General features: G+C 40.7%; 1 protein-coding gene across 5 annotated transcripts in view; it reads right to left on the bottom strand.

Annotated features, from left to right (window-relative positions):
- The window catches only part of kdm6ba (lysine (K)-specific demethylase 6B, a), a 67,659-nt gene that overhangs the window by 14,239 nt on the left and 26,540 nt on the right, over positions 1-26,880 (bottom strand). For 2 of the 5 annotated variants that reach the window (XM_084110288.1, XM_084110289.1), the window contains 9 exons: positions 13,924-13,985; positions 4,615-4,713; positions 3,134-3,226; positions 2,658-2,786; positions 2,450-2,545; positions 2,150-2,360; positions 1,702-1,953; positions 1,447-1,611; positions 566-1,078 (listed from right to left, as the gene is read on the bottom strand). In XM_084110288.1, coding sequence (XP_083966414.1) covers positions 566-1,078; positions 1,447-1,611; positions 1,702-1,953; positions 2,150-2,360; positions 2,450-2,545; positions 2,658-2,776 — 1,356 coding nt within the window. In that variant the 5' untranslated portion in view covers positions 2,777-2,786; positions 3,134-3,226; positions 4,615-4,713; positions 13,924-13,985. Of the gene's footprint in view, positions 1-565; positions 1,079-1,446; positions 1,612-1,701; positions 1,954-2,149; positions 2,361-2,449; positions 2,546-2,657; positions 2,787-3,133; positions 3,227-4,614; positions 4,714-13,923; positions 13,986-14,245; positions 14,518-26,880 lie in introns of those variants that run through there. The other 3 variants (XM_084110287.1, XM_084110290.1, XM_084110291.1) reach the window with 3 other exon arrangements.

The following is a 26,880-nucleotide window of genomic DNA, read 5'->3' on the forward strand; positions in this document are numbered from 1 at the left end:
TTTAAGAAGGGACGAGAATACTTTTTGTGTGCAAAAAAGAAAAACTTTATTCAACAATTTCTTCTCGACTGTGTCAGTATCCTACGCAGTTTACGTTGTAAATACAGTGCAGTGCTTCCAGGTTCTACGTCAGAACACCGGTTCTGTATTGGCCGACGCTGTTCACATGAGCACCACAACGCATGCGTGTGGTGCTGGTGCAGGAGCTGGCCAATATTGAGTCAGCGTTTTGACGCAGAACTCTGACGTAGTTTATTGCGCACAAAAAGTATACTCATCGCTTCATAAAATTAAGAATGAACTATTTTAAAGATGTCTTTACTACCTTTCTGGGCCTTGAAAGTGGTAATTAAATTAAATTGCTACCTATGGAGGGGTCAGAGAGCTCTCGGATTTCATAAAAAATATCTTAATTTGTGTTCCGAAGATGAACAAAGGTCTTACGGGTTTGGAACGACATGAGGGTGAGTAATTAATGAGAGAATTTTAATTTTGGGGTGAACGAACCCTTTAATATAAGTTGAATCTGTGTGATTCACTTTATTTAATTCTCTGTGCCTGTTACCTGGTTCTTCCAGGGTTTGTTGGGGTTGTGCTGAGGTACTGTGGCCTGGGCCTGGTTGCTGGCTGATGGGCTGGCGGAATGGATCAGCCCTGGGTGAGGCTGGAACTGGGAGTGACTGTAAGGCACAGTGGTGTGGTTTGCTGGTGAGGGTGCAGGGCGCTCCCTATCTGCCCGCAGTGATGATGAGGATGTAGGTGGTGGAGGAGCATGTCTATCCAAAGAATTCATTCCAGAATCACGTCCTCTTTGTGTAGTAGTACCCTGTGGTTGCCCTTGGGTCAGAGCTGAAGGTCTGTTGTTGGGGTAGGGGTATGTAGAATGGTGGGTGTGAGGACTCTGTGAAGGTGGCCCCAGAGACTGTGATGATGGAGCGGTCTTGTGGGACTGTGGTTGTAGAGGACCCCTGCTTTGTCCGTAACCTCTTGTGGGGGGAATGGTGGGTGAAGACATGGTTGACGGATTCAAGGGAGGCGGTTTATATGGGAAACTTCCAATTCCTGGTTTGGCTGAATCCTGGGAATAGAGCATTAGAAAAATTAAAAATTAAGGAAAGTACATCTAGACGCAATATCAGTAATAATACCCATACACTTCATGACAACGGGTTTCTGTGCTTTTCACACTACACGAGTAGTGGATCATAAACAAGTCCAGATTTTTAACCTGCTAAATAGATTTGCCTACAATTTTTGCTCTTTGACGAGAACTCCATTAACTGTCGGCAAGCAGAAAATCAGGGCTAAAATCATGTAATATGTGGGTGGCATAAGGGTAAATGTGATGGCTAATAAAATGGCAGTGACAGATTATGCCATATATTAAACTGACACAATACAAGAAAATATCACTGAATATTAATATTCAGATCAGCTATGACTGACCTGGAAATCGATCTGCCCGCTTTTGCGTTCATTTGGGTTCCAGGGTGCTCCTCCTTTGTGCAGTGGGCTCCAAAATCCAGGTTTGGGAGAGGGGTAGTGAGAGGATGGCTGCTGATTCAAATGTACAGGTTGCCCAGGTATAGACTGCATGGCTGAATGGGGAGCCTGACATAAGAAACAGAAAAAGAGAGGGCTTTTGTTAAAGGGGAGTTAAGACAGAAAATGCACGAGTGATGCCATAAAGACATTACCAACCTGCTCAGACCCAGAGCTCTTCTTTCTCTTGCTTGGACCGGGGCAGTCCTCCATGGGTCGGTGTAAAGATGGAGCAGGGGTATGCTGAATGACAGAGTGCTCTCCCAGAGGTGGCCCAGGCCGTTTTAACTGTCCAGAATGAGAGTGAGGTCCTCTGGGTTGCTGCTGAGACTGGGCTTGAGTCCATATATCAGGTAATGGAGGCATGGGCCGTGAGCCATGGGCTGTGAACTGAGGATGAGGAGCACCATACTTGTGGAGAAACAGAGAGAAACAGAGTTTGGTGAGAGTACTCTTAACCCTAATATTCAGTTAAGTGAGCTACAGTGATACACATTCAATTGAATTCTTAAACATGTAAAATAAAGCTAGTTATTTTCTTACTACATGAACATCATTCATGTAACAAGAAATTATATGAAAAGGTCTATATAAGGTCAATATTCACCTTCAGAAGCTGATTGGCTCGAGCTGTGAGGTGTGCAGGAGGCCCTGCATTGTAGCCATTATGTAGTCGGTTGTGGTTTTCACCAGGCAATGGCTCATAACCCTGGCCAGTTCTGGTTGGTTCCCAAGGTCTTGGAGGAGCAGGGGGCATCCTTTGTAATCCTGGCAACAAAGCCTGAGACAGGTCTTGCTTATCCCCTCGATGTAAAGAACTGGAAATACAAAGACACATTAGCCAACTTACAACGCAAGTTGCACATTTTGCCGGAAGTAAAACAACAATAAAGCTTAAGACACTCACCCATTGTTTAAGAATTTACTAGGCTGGTTTAGGCCAGTCATGTGATTGGGTGGCATATGGGAGAGGAACTGGTGCTGACTGACACCAGGTAAGCACCTATCAAGAGAAAAAAAAAAATATTTTAGCATTCCTTTTGATAGCTCTGTCAACACAACTTTCAGTGAATTCACTAAAAGCATAATGAGGCCCTAATAATGAGGTATATTACCTGGAGGAAGGTTGCCAGGCGCGGCTGCCCACGGGAGCCCATGGTCCCCGGTTGAGTCCGTCCAGAGGAAAAGGGTCCCGTGTGCTGCACCCGGTGAACTGTTCTGGTGTGTGATGCATCCAGCCTAGACTATAAAAAAAGACAATTTATGTAATATCCTACACATCTCCAATATATTAGCCAATACATCTGTCACTGCCAGAAAAATACTTCCCGACATGCTGGAAAGATTGCAAGGAGTTAAGTGGTTGTGACACTGAACTATTTAACTACTAAGCCATGATGCTGCTTTAAATGTCTTAGCTTAAATCTGAACAAGTCAGATGGAAGAGCAGACATCTAATCTCTGTATTTAGTGGCTACACTGAAGTGTTAAGATTACAAAATAATGTTAAATGCTAAGATGCACCAAATATTTTGATCTAAAATATCATTCAAAAATCGCTACCAAGAGAACAGTACACATGGTTACTCACCACACTAGCTGTGAGTTTGAAGCCCTCCACTGCAAAACAGAGAGGGCCACTCACCAACACGAAGGAGAAGCTGTTTACTGCTACCCCTGCCAACTGGAGAAAGAAAGAAAAGAGGAGAGATGGGACATAAGGGGGTGAGGCACAAATATACAGCCAAATCCATTAAACACAGGGGGAAAACACATCCTTTGTAGTCTGTATGAGTGTTTGGCCCGAAGGCAGCGATTAACAAAGGAACCCTCCAGAACATCAGTACCACCTGTAACCTCTAGGGGGCAGTGCTCCTCTGTATTCGAATGGGAGGAAAGGGTGCACAGATGGGCTTGTGGGAGTTCACCTATAGGGTGAGTACACTGAGGTCATTATAACCCTTCCCGAGGCCTCTTGGCAGAGGGTGAGAGTGATGGTAGGGAGGGGACGAGCAGAGCAAAGTCCTGGAGTCAAGCCAGCGGTGTCTGTGTGCATGTGTACATAAAGGAGTGTGTGTACTTGTGTTGCTTGAGTTTGATTATTTGCATGTGTATGAGTGTGTGTGTGTGTGTGACAAGAGAGGCACTGAGGTTAATCTCATTAGTCCAGGCGTGATGGAGAGAGGAAAGGACAGAAAGAAAGAGCAAGGGGTGGAGGGAGGAAAGGAACAGCAGAAGGCTTGAACAGGATGGATGGACAGATTAGGGGAAAAAGACAGGTCTAAAATTAAAGTGTTCTTTAGGGAGACTCCAAAGTGAGAAGACCGGCTGTGCTCCCATGAAACACCCACGCATGCGAACACACTGAGCTTCCCACGCATTCTGAACACACATGGCACACCAAGCGCAAGCTGGATGCACAAATATTGGCAAGCGTGCGTGCACACACTCAATTGAAATTGCTTGGCACACGCACATATATGCCCATACAGCAAAAGACGCCTAGCACACACTAATTATGGACTTGGCAAAAAAAGAAAGAAAGAAAAGCGTTTCAAGTGTGACAGGCACTTTTGATAGCACAAAACACACACACATTTATTATACAATAAAATAGGCCACATATGCAAAACTTGCCATCAATAAAATGCTGTATAACCTGACGGGTTAGTCCTGGGCTAGTTACCCAGCAGTCAGAGTAACACTTTCTGGTGAAATTTAAAAGCCTTTAACACTTCAATACAGTGTTTAAGCTGTAATTTTGGTGATGAGGCATAATTAGTCCAAAGATATATGCACGCAACAATATTGTGAGATTGTTTGGATACAGTACGTGTGTGTGACCAATTCCTTGCTCAGCAGGTTTAGTCAGAGCGCATATATGTGTGTATTTTGAGCCTACAGTGCATATGAGCCCACCCACTCCTCTCTGGCTCATGGTGTTGCACTATTAAAAGGCTTCTCTAATATTTCAGGTAGTCTGGATTTAGCTGCTAGTGGGGACTGAAATACTTGTGACCCTGTAATACACTGCATTCTTAGACCAGTTTCTGCATATTCACAGACACACACCTGTCAAATAAGCATCTAGCACCACTTCTCAAATGTCTGAAGAGTTAGGGTTTAGCACCAACACTCGATCATCTCTGCCGACTCTGTGGTCGTTGATCACTGTAGAGAGATAAAGAGGTAAACATCAGTGCATTGAATTTGACTTCACTCTTATTTGTTTTCCTGGTCTATTACTTTGGCTTCATTCCATCCAATCAGCACAAGTGCTGTAAAAACAGCCAGGCCTTGCAGCTGTGCCATCAATATCACAGACAGGCTGTCAAAAATGACTTCAGAGAAGAAAAAAGCACTGCATTTTATAAGACAAATTGTGATTCAAGAATCTGACAGAACCAGTCATAAGTTTGGACACACCTGCTCAATCACATTTATTATTATTATTATTAATATAACAATAATAATAAACTATTTTAGTTGCTTAAAGCTTTAGAACAAAAGCTTTTTTCTTTCATAAGAAACATTGAGAATCCAAGAGAGAAGTGGATGTTTTTAAGAAACTAAAGGAAATCCGTCTCCAACACTGGGAGCTCTTGGGTGGTGAGCAGGACAACAGTGAGAGGAAATCCATGATACTGTCTCTCACACACAATGGTGAGAGTTATTGTGGGGAGGTGTCTGAATAAACACAGGCCTGGCGTACTGGTGTGGAAAGCCAACTATCACATATGAAAACTGTAGCTGGGGAAAAACACTCCATGAGAAATACAGGGTGGATAAAGTGTTTAAGGGGTTTGTATATCTGCATGTTTTTAGCACAAGAGAAATGTATAACTAAGGTATAGGTGTAACCAGTCCTACTCAACCCACTTCAAGCGTCAGTTGCTAGAGTGCCTCTTGAGATCAGGAGACGAATACATGTTAACAAGACGAATACAGCATTGTAGCTTGACCACCATTAACTACCAACAATCGCAATAAACTCCGCGTTCAATAAGAAACGGTCAATCATTTTTCAAATTATGACCATTTTATCACGAAATTCAAACAATAAATGCAATGTTTAAGCTCTTTGATGTGGGGCACGGGGCCTAATAAACGAAAGAATATCTGAAGGTATGTTGAAAGATACAGTACAACTTACTGAAAAGTATAAGGCTATATCTCGTGTAATTGCTCGATCAGTGTTTCAACGGCAGAAAGACATCAGTAAAACAGCTTGTAAACAATATCCAACGTAGCATTACATTTACCTCAGGCAAGTCATCCAGTGTCCACAGCTTTTTAGTCAGCTAGAGAAATGGACTCTTTCGCTAAATATATGCACTATATTAGCCTATATACAAATTATATTTTACTTAACTCCATAAGCATCATCATTTATGAGCCATGCTTAAACAACAAGCCCAAAAAAACACTTATAAGTGGACATAGCAACACCTCAAGAGTGTGCTCTGTTAAGCAAAACTATTGCTTTAGTTGAAACTGTTGAACAGAGTATTTTGTCGCCGTACTTTGGTCAGAATAGCGATACCAAACTCGTGTTTTTTTCAGTGTGCATTCATACTATAACAACACGCACACATAAACGCAAAACGAAACTTCTCTGTACTACATTTCCATATCTCACATATTATTCTGCTACAGCTTTTTACGAGAACATGTTTTTCATTACTAGTAATATAGATATTGGAAACAATACAGCAGTCCGAAACTGATCCTTAAACTTATTGTAAGATAGAGAAATTGAAACGCGCGCGCACACACACACACACACACTAGGTCTGATAACAGCAAGCTGTCTGCTGTCTAACGGGGAACTCCCATGACTCAACCATGGAAAGGGCTTACCCCACAACCCAGTCTCTTCCCCTTCTCTTGCGTAGTCTTTACGGTCAGGTGATCAAGGACGCCCACCTCAGCCACAGTATCGGAAATTTCTGAAAGTGTGCCGTCATTGATAAACATATGCACAAACATATACACTGTAAAATTACAGTGGGGTTTTTTTTTTAAACGAAACTCACCAACGACGATCAGCCAGGAGAAAACAGTTGGCTTGCGGTGCAATTAATTATAAAAAGGGAACGTGGTTGTGTGGTTATTGGTTTATTGTAAAGCATCGCATCTGCATTCGCTTTCATGCTACAACCAGCAAGAACTGTTTTCTAGAAATGCCATGTGTATTTACTCATACTTCGGTTCAGAAACTCTTTGGGAGTAATTCAAATCACTTTCGATTCTTAAATGTTACATCGATGAATTCATAATTAGAAAATTTCCCCATTCACCGCCCCCCCCACGTCGACCCTCGGCTTGATAAAAAAAATCCCCATAACAACAAACATCAAACAACTATTCCAGTCACTGTCTTGGTTGTCACACTTACCAGATCAGCATCTAAAAACACCAAACCAATTGAAGGCGACGTATGTGGGCGTCTCCAACCAACATGGTCCAATCCAACAACAAAAAAACCCTTCAGGGAATAACCATGTCAACTAACCAACCATACAGCCGGACCAAAGGGTTTGACATTTAAAATGTGATGTGAACATTAAAAAATATGATTGAGGTTTTGAAAGAATAAAGGGCTGACATCAGTAACATGGCAATGTAAAAACAACCCCAAAAGAAGGAGATTATTTTAAAATAGTGATATGGGTCATGTGAATGATGTCACTCCCAGAATGACGACACTATCCTCATTCCTGCCAGAAACCACCACAAGGCTACTCGGAGAGCCAGAACAGCTGAGCGCGCAAGCATGCAGAAAAGAACGACATGGAATGGAGTCAAGGAATTGCGGTGTCTGAAACAGATTGGAAATAAGGATAGGAAGAGGAGAGGAATTGGGAGAAATGGGGACAGCGGAAGAGCCTGTGGGTGAGCGTTCACATTTGCCCATTATATAACCCAGCTCAGATAGAGATCACACTCAGAGGCACAAGGAAACACAACGTCACAGTACACTTGCGTCTGTTCTCTTCCCTCTGTGTGTCTGCCTCTGCCAATGATGCAAGGTTGAGTCGTCACAGTGGCGTCGCTGCATTTCCATGCCCACACTCGTAGCCTCCACACACTCGTGTGCACAAGCAACCGAGTGTACATCCTGATCCAGAGGGAGGTTAGCTGAGGACACGCACCCACATGCAACTTCATGACAACCTTCCCTCAACCTTGCACCACCCTCCCAAAAATAACACGACAATAAAAACTTTCATAACTGGCCCTATTCTATGCAGAGACCATGATTGTTTTCCCTGCTCTCGTTTTCATGTCATCGCCCTCGACCTAGTTCCTGATTTATGGTTGCTAGACAGACAATAAATCCATCAGGATGGAGCGTTTAATGATATTGATGTTCAATAAACACTAAAATGTTCATATCCACATTCACTGCATATGCAAAGTGCATGTTTAAGTGAAAGTGCTGTTGTCCATCTGGTATCAGCTGTTAATGAATAAATATGTAGGCTAATATATAAACCAGGGCACATTTGCCGTTTAAAAAAATGTTGAGGAAACTCTCTCTTATTTGTAGGGAAGGACACTCAGGTGACCCTAATCTAAATACTCACTTTCAATCTTGAAGAAGTGACACCAAAATAATCAATTTTACTCAGTAAATTCAGGTGTCAGTTAGAGTATGATTAGACTCAAAGGGAGACATGATGCTTTTCTTAGTAACTAGTGGTCATGTCCTGTTAAGAGAGAGTAAACATCCATGCTGTCACTGTGGTGAGCACTGCTGAGAAAACACCCTTAGTCATTACCTTGAATGTGATTACTGACACTGATGTTACTCATAAAAGGGGAAGTTAACATGAAACGCTGTTCACAAACCATTTTACTCCCATTACGTGTCATTTTTCTGAATGAAAAAGAATATTCAGTGAAAGAAAAGAAAAAAAGAAGATGTAGTGTGGGACTTGATCATTGACTATTAGACCATTTCAGAGGTGGAGTGAGTTGTGGTTAGTGGTTAATGACCACTAATATGTTCATATCCACAGACACCAGATGTCAAATGTCCAAAACAACTTTGATTTCATGATGACTTAAAAGTTGTGATGAAATGTAACAGATCTTTTCTTCCATGTTGTGAGACATATTACAGATTTAAAAAAAGAAGAGTGGGCACTTGTTTGCATCTATCGGTCATTGAACGGATGGAGGAAGGGCTGAATGCGAGCTTGCAGTCAATTGTAAGAATAGGGGTGGAGTTTAAGCGGACTAATTAATTGGAGAAGTCCGGCAAAATTCACCAGAGAGAATATAACTATAATAATACAGATATAGTTCTAAATATAAAAGAATAGCAGAGTCCACACCAAAACGTATATAACGATAATATCACAGAGAAACAATATTGTTGGAATCACTTTCAAAATTATTTATTTTTCCAGCTGATGAACGATAAATACATTGACAGCCAAACAATATTGTCTGCTGGTGTGGACACTAATATAGTTATCGTTCTTGGTGAAAATGGACCTTGAAGGAATAGTCTAAAATTTCCTCACCCTCAAGCCACCCTAGGTGTATACGACTTTCTAAATTTTATAATATCCTGGCTCTTCCCAGCTTTGTAATGGCATTGAAACTTGGAAACTATCCAAGTTTTTGAGCTCCAAAAAGCACATCCATCCATCATAAAAGTAATCCATACAACTCCAGTGTGTAAAGAAATGATTTGTTTTGTTAGAAAAATATCCCTATTCAAAACTTTATAAACTATAATCACTAGCTTCCAGCAACAGCCGTACACGTGTTCATGAGAGAGTCGAGTTCTGGCAGAAGGGTAGGATAGAGCTAAACAAAACGCCGGCCACAAATTGGAAGTCTTAAAAGAAAAATGTCGGAGGATTTCGATATAAGAGAAGAGGAGCTTGAGTTTTCATACTCTTCCGCTGGAACTTGACTCTCTTGTGAAGCGTGTACGGCCATTGCTGGAAGCCAGTGATTATAGTTTAGAAAGTTTTAAAGATGGATATTTTTCTTACAAAAACCCATCACTTCGCTTCAGAAGGCATTTATTTTCCCACTGAACTCGTATGGATTACTTTACGATGGATGGAAGCTTCAAAAACTCAGGCGCTATTCAATGACATTGCAAAGCTGAGAAGAGCCAGGATATTTAATATAACTCTGTGTACGGATGAAAGAAGAAAGTCATATGCAACTAGTATTGCTTGAGGGTGAGTAAATCATGAGCTAATTTTCATTTTTTGGTGAACTATTCCTTTAGGATATCTTGATATCTCCATCTGGATAGTCAAGGAAAATGTTGCTCTGGTGATTGTTTGTGACTGTGAATGTGAATATACCAACATGTGAGATTAAAGAAAGCAGAACAGATATGATAAGACAGGAAGTTGTCGTCAGAGAAACAGGAAGTGGGCCTCTCAAAAGAGGGGAGGGTGTCTTAAAAGGGTCTGAGGGGAATGAGGTAACATCCTGTGGAACATATTCTGTGTGTACGTATTTATGAATGGTCCACTAAATAAAAACAAGGACCGGTTAGGTGTCTAGTTTTACTTCCGATTAAGTCTTCTGAAACTCGGCAGATGTTTCTGATGTATTTCTGTCAGTCAACTTGTGTAAGTTCACTTCCATTTAGAAGTAGAGTAAAACATTTAAGGAACAGAAAGAGTGACTGACATGCCTGCAAGTTACACAACACACACTACCCAAAAGGCAAAAAGCTGAAAGACGAGTGCTGTGCGTGAATGACAGTGACTCAGTGTGTGAATGTCTGCTAGACATGAAAGTCTGGAGTGTGTCTGCACAGCCATCTGCGAGAAAACTTTTAATGTGCTCAGAGTACAAATGTGTCACCGTGACATACAAAGAAACACGAGTTTGCTCTTTCATCCTCTTTTACCATTATGAGTACGAAGTACCTGAAATAACCTTTCTCTGTAGTCATCAAAACATCTCAGCTTTTCATTACCGGAACAGTTAAACGTTGAACATCTCGGTCTTGTTTGTGTCTCATTAGCCCCCAAAAGTCCCCCTCCTACATTCAAACTCCTCATTTCCCAGAAGCCAGTAATGCATTAGACACAAACAAAACAGGCTCACTTATAAGTTATCAGTAACAAAAAGGATCAATGACGAACAAGCTGGCTCCCGGATTGCTATGGCAACGGGTTGCTGTGTCGGAGCACGAAAACACTAATGTCTGAAGCTCGACAAATTTTGAAAAGGGATGCAATCGAGCGGCACGGAGAGTCATATCTGGCATCTAAAAGGTTCCAGATATTGTAACTGAAATATGATCAAAGTTATTGACCATAAACAACTGAAAATGTGACTTTAATTTGAAGGTGTTTGCGATACAGAAAAATAATCCCACCTCAGTCATCACGTTATGACGCATATCAGAGATCTGTGTGTTTCATCCTGGCTGCTCACTCTATCCAAAAAACATTTGACTGAGTCACAGAATCATGACTGATATTTTTTGTTTTCCACCACTCTCTCCCTCTCTCCATTCCTCTCAACCACTCCCACTCTAGTTTCAATAGCCCTCCCTTTCCCTTTTCCCCTCACTCTGGTTTTCTGCCAGAAGCGTGAGATGACAGACCGGCAAAGTGACAAAGGAAAGAACAAGCCAGTCAGAAGGGAAAAAAAAATGTGGCGTCAAACTCCTTCTCTTACTTCTTGTCTTTAATTACACCAACTAAGGCTAACCGGTCATGCTTAAAAACAACACCCCTTCACAGACACGCGCACTTTCTCTAGTGAAATTCCTACTACATCACTTCCTTTTACCACAAAAGTACTGTCCTGACATGGGAAACACTCCCACACGCAACAGTAAGAGCTCAATGGAATGAATGAGGAGGATTTTACCACCTACATCTTTTTTCTTTCATTCGGCCAGTCCTGAAATACCAGTATAACCACCACACTCACGCAAGACTGGCTCACTTTCATCATCAAGGGCTATTGTGATAAGCATACATTGACTAAGCAATCCAACTGACCTACATGATACATCATCATTTCTTCCCGTCACATACACACACGAAATGTGCAACCTACACCGTTCTCATCTCTACCTGTTAGGATCAAATTCACACCTTCTCGACTGTTGTATCGTCACTCAAAGTTAATGATGGGAAGATCGACTCATTTCTGCAAATCGGCTCTTACGAACAAGTTCGTTTCAAAGAACCGGCTCAAAGCACTGATTCAGCGATTCTTTCATGTCATGACGTAATTGTGCTTCAAAACAACAGTATTGGACATCGCTACTCAAAAGAATGCTCCCCACTCTAGTGTTTTACATATACACACCAACTTTTGTTTCTTACTTCAGTCTGGTCTATAGCTTTAACACAGGTTTACGCCGTCACAATAAAGGGGCAGTGACGCTGAAATCAGGCGGCTGATTCAAAACACCCGTCGGTCTGAGGAGGACAGTCTCAGCAGCTGCTGCGCTCTCAACATTCACACCTCATGACTTCAAAGCCACAAACACAGCCCCTCTGTTTTCACGTAAGTTGTGCTAATTGATCGGAAGTGTATCTTCAAAGGGATCTTCCTGTCCCCCTCATAAACCCCCGTATTTATTCCACGGGTGTTTACGATCGCCCGTAAAATGCAAGAGTGTCCCAACTTGACACTCTCAAGCAATTTCACTGTAATTTCAAATGCACAACATCGACACAAATAGCGCGTTACAGTGAAATTTCCCCTGCATATTCCCTTAACCCTGACGGCGGAATATGTACAAAAAGCACATGCAAAGACTGAGATAAAAACACCCCACCCCCAGACAGGGCTGCAGGCTCGTCGTTGTAGTAAAAAACCATGCAAATGATTTCCTTTCAGGCAGACGCATTCAGTTCAGCACGAGCAAGGCTGACGCAATCCATTCAACTTTACGAGAATGACCAGCAGTCGAGCCCTGCCCTCACGTGCCAAACAAAGAGCACACTGCAATCAAACGGGTTAATGAAGTGATGCTCTTTTTAAGTTATTCAAAAATAATTAAATGATATGCATGTAAAAAAATAAAATAAATAAATAATAGACGTGTGGAGATTATAGAATACAAATAGCGTCATTAACAGTTTGGCAATCTTTTGTTAATGATCCTTAAAATATGAAAAACAGCAATTTTGTTTTAACTCTTTCCCCGCCACTGACAGATATTTACATGTTTTCAGTGTTAGGGGGTGATATGAGGCATCTTCTGAAAGATCACTGAATCTCCTGATCAAAACACATGCGAAGAAGCAGCAGAAACAAGCGATCGCATACGTAAAATAACGCGATCATCAATATTACACAGTATAACAATCAAAACTGCCTAATGTTACTGAATGAAATGTACACAGGCGAGGTATAGGACTGTGAAGCTTTGGGGGTGTTGATGGACTCCATCTGTGTTTTGATCATCATTCGGAATCGTTTTTCTCATCTTTTTGCTCAAAATGTTGCTTTTTTTAATGAAACTTACCCATATTCAAGTGTTGATAAAAAAAGAATGCATTAAGCTAGAATAAAACTTTGTATTTTTTTTTTTTGTTTGTTTAAAAGCAGATGCTCTGTTCTTTCTTTTGATATATTGCATGTTCAGATATTTATTCAACAAAATATTCTGGGGGCTATGAACATTTTTTTTAAGCGCTGGTTGGGAAAGAGTTAAAATATGTAAAATAGAGCCTTTTTGTTTTAAAATATTATTAACTAAAGATACAAATCCAATTCAGTGTGGTTCAAGTAGTATGCAAACCGTTTTGCTGTCATGTGACAAAAATCATATAACAGATGACCTCTTTAGACACTCATGACTGTAACAAGGTCATCAAGATTTATATAAGATTTATATTCATTATTTATAATTTGATAATGTTTTTAGATAATGTTATATATAAATAGTTCTTCTAAATTAAAACGTTTGTTTGCCACATCCCACTGCAGGGATGGCCCGGGTCAGTTTACACCACAGAGAACCCAACCCTCTTTCACCCGGACACACGTGGGACTGGGACTCTACAACCTAAACAATTTCTCCCTGAACACAACTACATGTAACTTACATGTATTTAGACTACTAAACGCCCTGCCCAAGAATTAAACCATGCTTTGATTTGTTCAAAGATAATATTTACAGGCCATTCATTGTCTCAAAGCCATGAGGTTGTGGACAGTAAAGAGTTAATGCGCGCGCTGAACTTCCGGTCACCGTTACTACAACGCGTTCATTCACACACACACTGTTGCTAGCCTGTTATAAAGAGTGAAATTTCTTTGAGTCACGGCCATCTCTCAACTTTAAACTAGTCACGAGTTTACCATGTGGATAACAACAATAAAAAAACTGAACAAAGAGACTTAACGTTACTGACTTACCTTTAGTAGTAAAACTCGTTCAGCTTGCGTCTCCACTAGCGCTTCCCAAAGTTAGACGGGATCTGTAGGGGAACAAACGAGGACATCTTTTAGCTTTCCTTATCTGGGTTGAGAAGTCCGTTGTGGGAAACTAGAGCGGTGTCAACTGTCAACGTGTGAAAATGATTTAATTATGAGTGATCACATTTAAAGAAGCTTGAATTACGGAGCTTTTAGTAATAAGCGCGGAGGGAATAACGTAACGTTAAAATGCAGAAGCGTCGCGTCGACGCTGCCTGGGAACAAAAACAACGGCTAAAACGGCTAAAATTCCTGTCAGTACCGGTGAATGTCGTTATCCGTAACTTCTCATCGGTGTGCAGAGGAATATCCCACTCCGAGCCGGCTGAACAACAACAATGATAATCCGCAAAATCGTTTGTTTTCTTAAATCCGTCGGTTTATAACGCAGAGGGTGTGTTGCTGATATTTTATGTTGTTGTTGTTGTTGTTGGGTCAGTCTTCTCTCTCTGTAGCGAACACAGAGCTGTGTCTGTGAGTTAAGGCAGGGATCGAGTTGCGCTCAGCGGCGCTGGGTTTTTTAAAGGGACACCACAGCTTTGGAACAAGCTGGTGCCGCGCATGACAGAGGCGCGCCGCGCACGCACGCTCTCTCCTCGTCAGAGCGCCGCCCCTCATGACGTAAGCGCGGCCCCGGAATTCCCTGACAGCGCAAACTTGCGCGTCTCCTTATTTAAGGCGGACTCGTGACTGTCCTACTCTCTCTCTCTCTCTCTCTCTCTCTCCTATTAATAAGGCTGACCACGATAATCATGCCTCATCTTACAAAAAATGATTGACAAAAATGTTTTAGATTACTCCTCACCCATTCAAAGTACTTTATACCATATATAGCCATAGGACATGCTGTACAGTAGATATGGGGCTAGTAGGTAATAGTAATAATAGTTATTGTTATTATAATAAATTATTATTATTTGCTTTTGTAATATGTTGATTTTGTTGAAATATATGAAAAATGTATTTATATAAAATATATTTATATAATATATATATATATATATTATATGAAAAATATGTTGAAAAATCACGCCTCATCATACAAAAATGATTAACAAAAATGTTTTACCCAATACTCCTCACCCATTTAAGCAATGTCATAAAGTACTTCATATCATATATAGCCTTAGGACATGCTGTACAGTAGATATGGGGCTAGTTATTAATAATAATAATAATAATAGTTATTGTTGTTATTATTATAAATAATTATTATTTGCTTTTGTAATGTTGATTTTCATTTTATGCTATGTAAATAATAATAATGATGATAATAATACTAATTATTAGTTGATTTTGTAATTTAAATGTTATGTCATGTAAATAAAAAAGAACAACAAAAATAATCATATTATTATTATTATGACATAAAATGAAAAGCGACAGAGTGCCAAAAACATTTAAAAAAAATTATAGACTTGAATCTGATATTCAGATGAATTAAAAACAATAGGGCAACAACATTACAGGGTTTATTCAAGACATGAAAAAAACCCTAGTTTTTAAGTTGAGAGAAACTGATTTCACAGAGAGTGACGAGACAAGAACTGTAAATCTAAGAGTAAAAATAGGACAGACGTAACAAATGGACCAAGAAGTGCTGAACTAAAAAAAGAAAGAAAAAAAGAGGGAAACAGTATCCACTATTTTCTAATCTGTTCAAGTCACGATTAATTTTTTTATTTTTTAGAAACTAATGCCATCTGCCATGTCAGGATGTTGACAGTGTGTGAGGACAGCATAGTATGTCCATTTAATGGCGAACAGACGCGTGTGATCAGCACGTTATATTTAGCAAGGTTACATCAGTGGCACCGAGACAAAACAGGCCGGCCAAACCACAGGAGTGTGTCACGGGAACCAGGCCTCTTGGACAGCAGCGGAAGGACATCACACACACACACACACAGGACGTAAGCTGCTCTGAGCACAACGCCTACCAAAAACAGGCAAACGTCGACAACAGCAGACGTGGGAATAACTTTGGGAAACAGTGAAGAAAATATTTTCTTCTTCTATCATACACAAACCTTATCACATTCAATACCACAGTATCTTTGCAAATTAGTATTGTGTGTGTGTGTGTGTGTGTGTGGCGATGACCACATAAGGATACACCAGACAGGAAGAAGGGATATGACCACTGTGACCAGGGTGTGACGCCCTGTGATCTCTCTCTCTCACACACACACACACACTGTGTGCATGTTTTTGAGCACTTTAATTCCAGAGGGCTTGTAGTTCGATTGCTTGGCTCTGGCCTTATAATCAGGGAGGAGCAGAGCTCGGTCTCCTGTTCTCACACAGCAGCTAAATATAGCAGCGTTCCCACGAGCACAGCACAATCCTGAACACACACACAGAACTGTCAGATGTGCAGTGGCAGAAATGAGTGGTATGTGTGTGAGAACAGACAGCGGCCTTTAGACCAACACTCTGCTCCCACTTTGTGGGCTCATCACTGACTCAGCACTAGGGTGCACTATTCGTCACAGCTGCCACACATACAGTGTAGACGGATGGGTCATTTAGAGGGTAAACTCCCACACTACAGTGCCCACATCTACCCCACATACACACACACCTATGAATTAACAGTCCATGATTTTGAAAGTTAAGCCCTATACAAGTAGTAGGGGAACTGAAACCGCCCTCTGAGGACATGGGAGGAACAATATATAAAAATCAGTATTGCTCACTGCAGGGCAGTAACCTCAATAGACATCAGCCCCTTTCACACAGAGATTCCGGAAAATACACTGATAATGTGTTCCGGGATTTGTCCCGGGATCGTTTGATTTTGGTTCATTCACACTGCCAGTGATTTTCCGGAATCTGTGAGTGCGTTCACACACATCCCATAAAGACACGTGACGTCAGGATGTGACGTGTAAGTATCGCGTACCGTCGCGAACGATCTCCACTTCAGTGCGGATATTAAGGAGCTCCCTGCTTCATTAAGGTTTGCAGACATTTTTTCGTTCTTTCTTTCTTGATGACGAACACAAACTTCCGGGACTGATCCCGGCAATGTTACTAGGTCCCCATTCCGGCATCGATCCCGGGACGTGTTTGCGTTCACACAGAAGGCACTCTAGCAATTTTACGGCAATTTCCCGGGATCAACGCGCTGTGTGAAAGGGGCTATTGAGTGGCACAAGCCCCCCCCCCCCCCGTACGTGGAAAAGTCAAAGGAAAAACTTCTCCATTTTAAGCGTATCGTCGTGTAAACGTTCCCTCAGCTGGACTTTGAGTTGGTTTTGCACTGTGTTCTATTCAGTCTCACGTCTTTGTTCATTAGTTGCCATTGAGTTACATGTGTTACACCTGTGTCATGTTAATTATTTCGTTCAGTCCCTAGTGTTCCCTGTGTATATATAGCTTTGTGTTTGTTACAGTCTTTGGGTACGTTTACACGGCAACTTTGTGCTAAAAACGGAAAGGTTTTTCCTTTGCGTTTTTCCCGTACAGCCGACAACTTTGTCAAAACGATCCCCGTTCACACGGATCTGCGAAAAAGATTAAAAGCTCTTTTATTCATGTCAGGCCAATAGTTGGCGATGCCAATTTGTAAAGAAAAACTACACACCTATAGACCGAACACGTAATACACACGTGCATGACGTCACCGTTTTCACAAATTCACGTTTTTGTAGTTTACAAAGAGATGATAAATGTATCTTTTCAAAAAGTTGCACTTTGAAACCCGATTTCAAAAGTTTAGGCTCCCGAAGCGCCATTTTGTAAATGAATGGCTTTTGTAAACTGTGTTGTGTAAACGACCCCCCTGCAAAAGTTTATGAATATAGCTGTCATTCAGTTACATCATAACAACTGCTTGATTGCTTGTATCATCACAAAAAGTAAACTATATTATTGCCCAGCTCTAATCTGCTTGTCTGTAAGGCATTAAGATATTATAAACATTAACATCGTGATTTTCTGTAAAGATTCATTGATTCAATGTGTATTGTGAAAAGAGCTAAAGAAATAAATGTAACTTGACTTTATACTTTTAAGCTGTTACTGAAAATGATAACCTATATTTTATTGTCATATTGCATATAATATAGTTTATTGCAAAGAAAACATTCATATTTTTAATGAGAAATATGAATACTATTTTAAACATATCATTTAAGATAACTTTTTAAGATATATACTTTTGACTTTTCCCCTTAATATAAAACATACATATGCTCAACATAATATATATACTGTATATATGTATATATATATATATATATATATATATATATATATACAATGTGTGATTTTTGTGGTGGAAATGCTGGCAGGCCAGAAAAAAAATTAAGAACTAATTTCCTGACAGGGAAAACAGAAAGAAAACCTGTTTTCCTCCCTCTCTCTGTTTCTACCCAAGACTGTAGCTCGAGGGGAAACATTTTAAAGCCCCACTCAAACCCTTTCTCTCTTTAGTATGAAAATAACAGCAATTTTTGTTCAGATAAAGTGGGTTTATTTGTTTATTGATGGCTATAAAACAGAAGTGGTTAGGCCGCTTGACTTATGACCTTAATGTCAAAAGGTCGCACCCCTGCAGGTAAACAGCTGCTGAGTTTAACAGAGCCCTGAAGCAACAACTGCAAAAAGTCAACACAATCACGCAGTGAAACCTATCGCACTAAAAATGTCAAAACTGCACAACTGCCTTAGCAAGCACAGCAATCTAGTTTATAGCTAGCCTTTAATATAACCCAACTGATCGTGATCAGTAAGATAGTGATAGTGAGAGACAGATTGAGATGAAAAAAAAAACCTGATATCTTTTCTGGAACCAAACCCTGATAGCAAATCTCATAGCTAGCATCTAACGCTTCATTTTAAATGTCACTCTGCCTGAAAGACTCCATGAGCTCAAAGGTCACAGTGAGGGGGAGTGTACAGGATTTAGATGAGAAAATGCCAGTGTCTATCTCTACTATTAAAAGACAGAGGACTACTCTCTGAAGGTGAAGAGAGGATTCAGAGGATTATATGAGGACACACACCAAACAAACATGAGAAAACACAAGTCCAGGAGAGACAGTGTGACACCCAGACTCAAAGTGTTCTTGAGACAGATGAGAGGACCGGTGCTCAGAGAGCGTGAAAGTGAGAGACAGGCTGAGAGTGAGAGAGAGAGAGACAGAATGAAAGAGAGAGAAAAACAGTCCCCAAACCTGCTGGGAAATCAAACAGTAGCTGGTTTCTAGCTAACCAATGTCCATGCTCCACAAACCAGCTTCCTATCCTAAGGCCATGTGTCCACCAAAGCGTTTTATCCCGAGGCTAGCGTAACTTCTCAGTCGTTTTCAATGGGAGCGCCACGAGGCACTGAACATTTATTTCACGCTGAACGCTCTGATTTTTATTGGTCGCCAAAAGTTGAACTTTGGGCAAAAAAGTGTGTCTTGGACCGTGTCCCGCTGTACTACAAACCACACCCCTATTAATTACGTCCCCTACCTCAAGTTACGACCCCCCCCCCATCCATTCATGATGTCATCAGAGCCCCCCCTCTGAAATCACTGATGTCATCACTACTGCTCTTCTTCTACTACACTTTCCTCGCTTTTTAAGCTTCACTATCGCCACCTAGTGATAAGGCATACAGATCGCACAACACAGATCACCAGACGGCGCAAGTGTTTGTTTTCATCAGTTTTTAAAGTATTTTAATGATGAAACTCTACAGTAAATTTTAATCTTATGGAAAGGGTGGGTTTAGGTTTGGGGGGTGGGGTAGGTTTTCAGCTATTATTACCACGAGTCTATTAATTTGATAGTATAATTTACATTAGCTGTTATTTCATGAGATTCAAAAGCAATATAAGATAGTCTTACAACCACTTCATACATAAAACATAACATAATTTACTTCAGAAGATTGTTTAAGTCTATGACATCAACGTTTGTTTCTTCACGTAACTTCTTGTAGTAGGTGTAAATGGTTTGTAGCACTGTCACTTTTTATCCAGCCGTCCAATCACAGTGAAGGAAGGTCGGGACAAATACCACATCGACCAACCGCCACGTCCTGATTGTATAACGGAGACAGACGACAACAACCAGCATAATAATGGAACTTAAAAAAGAGCCAGAGAAAATGCTTTACATTGACATATTTATTTAGAAACAATACAGAAACCAACTATCTGAAATGAGATACTAGTAACACTTCCGCGGATATTCGGTATCATATCAAGCAAAGCGTCTACACTGAAAAACCGCTGGCTTAAAACACTTTGGTGGACACACGGCCTAATGTAGGCAAAAGCAGAATACTGTCAGTATACTATAACCTGTGTTCATCTGCCGCCACTTTTGAGTGCAATGCCCACGTATCAAAAACCAGTCAACAGCCGATACACAATTCAATTCAATAATCCACTTTTATACTGGGATGTACGTCACAACACAGAAGAAAAGATCTGTCAGTACTTTCGCTTCATTGCGACTTTAAACTGGCCAGCTGGTTTGTTGCCCGTCCAAGACGGTTTACCAGCTTTGGCTGGATTTTCACACAGAGATTTTTCTCTCTTCACTACTGTATGTGCACCAGCTGGGGCATGTGAACACACATACAAATACAATGACCTACTGAACACACACACATCACTCATCTTGTCTAGTACACATTCTGTGACTCAGCCCAACCCGCCCGTTCTGTACACATCCAAATGTCAATAAGATAGAAGAATTGTGATAAATCAACACAGAGGTGTTGGCTATCAATGAACCTACAGTAGCAAACAATGACATTTCACAGGGACAAGGCAATACAAAACGTTTACTCTACAGTGCCACTCATCCAGAACCAAACCAAACACTACAGAATAAACTAAACCGGTTCTTCCATTGTATTAATGATCTTTAGAAGACGCCTACAGGAACGTTTCTATTATGTAGGAACTTTCTAATTGGCTTCTATTTGTGAGATAACAATATTTTCTGTCCATTATCCCCAAAATCTTTTCTTCACACAAAACATTTTGCATTTTTATATTCTCATTAAGTCATTATTTAATAAGCTGTTTTCCTTATGTATAGTGTTGGCTGCTCCCCAGAATTCTACCAATTTCAGATTTTACTATCCTAATGTAGGCAAAACTTACAGACACACACTTTTTAACTAAAACAAGATTTTCCCCCACATGCATTCACAATTACCCCTGATCTACTAGTCAAAACGTTTTAGTAAAACAGTAACTATGAATGAAAAGCTTTTCCAACCCTGAGGGCCTCAAACCTGGACAGCCAAAACCTGTGACACAGTTTTATCAACCATGTGTGTTATAGAGCATTGAGGTTATATCACCTTACTTACCTAACCAAACTCCTTACCACACCTGCTCCCTGCGACCGACACTCACACTGACAAAGACCTGCAAGCGTGCACCGATTTTATGGGTCTTGCAGTGTGGAAGTCTAAGTGTGTCGTACCTTCGTGTGTGAGCTTGTTTTGCGTGAATGCAAGGTAGTGTATTTGGCTGTTATAATGGTTAGTCACTCATGATTCAGAGCTGCTCCTCGTGTTGGGACAATAGACCACATACCCATATGTGTACACACAAAACACACAGACTACAATATTCACGTGAGCACAAGCAACTCATTTTTGAAGAAAATGTGCCAGTGCCAAAGACTAATGAGTGTTGTGGGTAGATGCCAAGGCCTTAAGGTGGTTACAAAAGTATTCTGTGTTGTTGATAGGCAGTTATTTACTGATCAAAATAATCTACCAAATTATCTGATATTCTGCAGCCGATTGCAAAAAAAAAAAAAAAAAAAAACCCTTAAAAAAGATAAGAAAATCCTTTGTAATTGTCAATAGAGGATTCCACTACTTGGTCAACCAGACAAGTCTGATTGTGTTAAAAAGTAAACACACACCTTTGCTTAACAAGCTCATTTGACATATCATTCATGTCTTTAGATCTAGAGTATTTCGTGTTTGTGTACCTTAAGTAATGAAGTGACACGTTAGCAAATCATACCTTGAATGCAGTGTTTGCCAAATGCTAAAAATGCAAGCAAAAATGGTGTGCAACAAGTTATGTATCAAAGTTTAATATTTATGGTTAGGGGCTTTGATTGTGTCCCAAATCTGTCGTTCCACCACGTCGTCTGTCGTCGTTTACAACTTATTTACTGCCTGTATTTGTTGTCTGTACTTGCTGAACACTATGTTCTGCAGGAACCACATTTCATTTTCTTCCACTGTGTTAAAATGACAATAAACATGACTTTGACGAACCACAGTATGAACAATTGTAATTGTAAAAGTAACTGCCTAAGCAAAGTAAGCAGCCCCACATATAGAAACTATTGTACACCGTCACCATCAAATCTTCAACATCATTCAGCAGATAATTTAAGAGTATTCAAGGTGTAATTTCTTTTCAGTGTCTACGTTCCCTGGGATTCAACCCCACAACCTCGCCATTGGTAGTGTCCTGTTGACACTAGATACTAGAGTCAGTGATCAAATCATGATCCTGGAAACCTCTGCAAGTCCATTTCATTTGTTTTGATCTATCAGGTTTCTGCCCAGTAGTCTGCGTGAAGCCGTGTGGTTGTGATCGCAATCAGTCGTGTGTGTGTGTGTGTGGGTGTGTGGAGGAAGGTGGGCGAGGTGCAGAAACCACGATATGGTTTATTGAACTTTGCCACACATCGCATGAAAAGGTCAGATTCAGCCATGTATGGTTTGCGAAAATTACCCACATGCAAACCTGTTCCCACACACACGCTATTGTCTAAACAGTAACCAACAAAGCCAAGTAGGGATCCTTAAGAACGCATATGAACTCTCTCATGAATATTTCAAGCGTCTTTGAACATCTGTCAGTCATTCATGAGGGTGTGGTGCATTTCTGTTGGTCTCTTTCAACCACACACACGCAGCTGACCACATAACAGTAGCTTGAGTAGGAGAAACAGACAGCAGCCCACAACAAAACAGCCATTTTCTGTTTTGCCCTTACAAAGTTCAATAAATGACTTTTCATCTACATCCACAGACAGCCAGACTAGACAAAAATGTCTGTCACATGCGCGCACACACGCACACACGCACACACACACACACACACACACACACACACACACACACACACACACACACACACACACACACACACAGACACAGAGACAGAGAGCCAGCAACAACAACATCAGTCAGTCAGTCAGGTAAAACATGCTGAGGTGATCAACAAACAGGCTCACACACGTTTCTTCACCTTCTCCATTACAAACTCACAGAAAATAAATCCTAAACCCTGAGGGATCAACTTCTTGTGCTATCAATTTCACAGGTTAAACAGATCTGAAGTGAACAAGACTTTTCTTGACTGACTTCAGCTCCTGCAGAGCCCGGGCAGTGCAGACGACTAGCACAGACAGACAGTGCAGACTGTCATTATACGCCACACCAAACACAGCAAATATAGTCTTCAGCGTTTAATGGTGACTAGCTTTTCTACGCTGTCAAAAACATGGGGTTGTGCATGCATCTGTAACCTGTAAAAGCTGTTTTACCATGTCTCAAAGAGATAAGGGCGTACAGAGGCAGAGATAATGTCTGAATGTTTTATAGCCTGTTAATCAGTGTCTGTTCATAACATAGTTCAAATAGATTTTTTTTGATCGTACAGTTTCTCAGGCATAAATATGCCTTAAAGGCACCCACAAATGAGAAGCCTGTCAACATTTACTCATCATGTCGTTAACTTATGTTGTTCTAAACCTTTATGACTTTCTATTTTTCTTTGGAATAAACTCTAAATATCCACATTTTTTTACATAAGGAAGTAATACGAGTTTTAGTCTCAGCCTCCGATGTTAAAGTAGGAAACACTTCGGGAGTTTTGAAGTCGTCATCTGATTGGTTGAATTGTCCGGGAGACGTGTGTGTCGCGTTCTTTAACGGTCCGCATGGAAAAAAAGATGCAGTGAAGCCAAACCCCCTCATGGAAGAAGAAGAAAGCCATCGTGTTTACAACTGTGACAATGAGCTCTTATCAGGATCAACTAAACACTGGATTTTCAAAAGTGTGTGAAGTATGTAAAGTTTGCGGCATAGACTCATTAAAAAACCGGTCCTTGGCCAATGAAATCTGCGATGGAGTCCAGACCTTTAATGTCTAACAAATTAACATTTGTTTTGCTGATTGAAAAGGAAATGTGCTCTAGTCTAGCACTCTCCACCTCATTTTAATGTAAGAGCAGGCGTGACCATTTTTACCTTGAGTGGTCCGGTTTGCTGTTCCAGTTTGAATGTTTAGATGCTTCAAAAACAACGCGTTATACTGTTTGATATTGCAAACTGGTATATTAGTTTACCAGTGGTTTGTTGCACAAATACTTTTACCATTTACAACACTTTGTTCTTCTTCTAGTTATTTACCTGTAGAGGTTAACTCAAATGAAATGACGCAACGCAACTTTCAGCTGGCCTGCCATCCACCATAAGTGGAAAAAGAAAGCCAAACAATACTACAACATTAGTTACAAACAGCTATGGAATAAAAGACAAAGGACAAGTGATTAAAACTGTGTCTGATGGCTTGCAAACTAGCCTAAGTCAATACAACGGCTGCATCTGAAATCACATACTTCTACTATATAGTGGGCGAAAAACAGTAGGCTATGTGACACGAGTAGTATGTCCGAATTCACAGTACTCATATAAAAGAGTAGGTAAAAAGTCCCCGGATGACCTACTTCTTCCGGTGAGATTTCCGGCGAGAGTCTGAAGTGTGCATCCGATGGACACTTGAATTTATTATCCCATGAGGCCACAGGAGAGGATTTATGAATGAAGGTGACTCTGACTCTGGTAGGTCACATGATAATGAACCTACATGAACATCTTGATTACATTCATCCTTCACATATTTATACTATTATAGAACATGCTTTTTTAGTGATTGGAGGTAAGTACTTATTCAACATAAATACAGACTAAAGAGAGTTTGCGATTTCGGACGCAGACAACATTCATATTCAGTGCTGCTCTGGATGCGTTCTCATTTGATGTTTAATACTGCTGGGCAAAATAGTACATTAGCGCCATCAAATGTGCTGGAGTATGGATAACCGCAAGAGGACTGTCCGTATACAATGTGTTGCCCTCATGTGTCTTAATTAGATTCTTGCTGAATATGATTACATTTAATGATTAATGTTTTATGTATGCAAAACAACAACTTACACAATTTGTTTAAAACTGTGCTTGCATATGTGTACTTTATATTCTATATGTGTGAGTGTGTGGGCTTAGAGGTGTGTTGTATTCATCAGTAAGTCCATCTGTTTATAAAATTCACATTCACACAAAAATGCACTTAATTGCTCAAACTCACATATGATCCACACATGGTGTCTCTGAACCATCTCAAGACCACACACACGCACACACGCACACACACACACACGCACACACACACACACACACGCAAACAACAAAGAAATTGTACTAATTAGTGTTCGTATAAACACTTGGAAATGGCCAAAGTCAACTCACTGTCAGCAAATCTAAAACATGCCACATGATGAACTATGTGAAAATGTCTTCAAAAGAGGAAGAGAAATCAAACTGAGAAGAATACAAAGAGCAGTATAAATTCGGTAAGGTGTGGGGATGTTGAGGGGGATTCTGGGAGTTTCGTTCTGACGTCTTGATTCCGAAAATGAAGAGGAAATCATGTTTAATATCATGTGAGAGCATACATTGCATCATTGGGTCAGTTTGACAATCCTCACAGCAGAACCTCAACCATATCCCTTTAATGAATCAGGGTTTTAAACAAATCAGTGGAATAAGTCAATGACAATAATATGCTGGAAATAGCAGCACTCTTGGGATGCTCACTGCTCAGCCAATCAGTTTTGAGGACTGGAACTAAATGTTTAGAATTGCAAAAATTATGATTTTAACAAAAACAGCAAATACAACGTTATTCAAATATGTTTTTTGTTTACGTTTATGCCCATTAATTGGCTTGCATGCTTTGTGTTCAGTTGGTGTATATTACTGATAGTGAGCGTGCAGGTGTATTCATGTGTGTGTGTGTGTGTGTGTACAGTGTTGATGAGGCAGAACTCAATCTGTTCCACACCTGTCCATCCCTCCCTGGGGGAGGAGCCTGAGGCTGCACACACACACACACACACACACACACACACACACAAAAGCCTTTTTCTTCCACACATATACATATATACACAGAAATATGTGTTGCATGTGTGTGCATGCGTGAGATCAGGATTCAGGGCTGATGACAAACACACAGCAAAAGACAAACTAAATATATTTTACATATGCACGTTTGACAGATGTCGTCATATCAAAGAGGTGTGTGTGTGTGTATATACAGTAAGTGCAAATATATAAGGAGAGATGAGGATGTATAGAGAGCGAGAGAGAAAGCGTTTAGTGTGAGGGAGGGGGGGTGGGTTACTCTGGGACGGCAGAACCCTGTGACATGACACAGATGCACTGATGCTGAAGAGAGCGAGAGCGAGAGCGAGAGAGAGGAGGGGGATGGGAGGAAAGGAGGAGGGGTGTGAAATCACACTGCTGTTCTATTTATTCTCAACCAGAGCACACGAATGCTCACACACACACACTTACATACATACACAGCAGGGGACACCACTATAGCTGCAAGCAAATGGCTCCACATAAACATTCAATGAAAGCAACGTCCACAGTAGCCTGTGATACTGCTGCTAAAAACAAATGGATCAGCTCTACACACTCCTCGTATCTCGCACCTGCCGCACTGAAGGTGGTAACACGTCCACGCCACCTCACACACACACACACACACACACACACACACACACACACACACAGGATGATTCAGTTTTCAGCATCTAAACTCCCAA

The sequence above is a fragment of the Abramis brama genome (assembly GCF_963993115.1).
Source record: "Abramis brama genome assembly, chromosome: 3".
NCBI classification, from domain to species: domain Eukaryota; kingdom Metazoa; phylum Chordata; class Actinopteri; order Cypriniformes; family Leuciscidae; genus Abramis; species Abramis brama.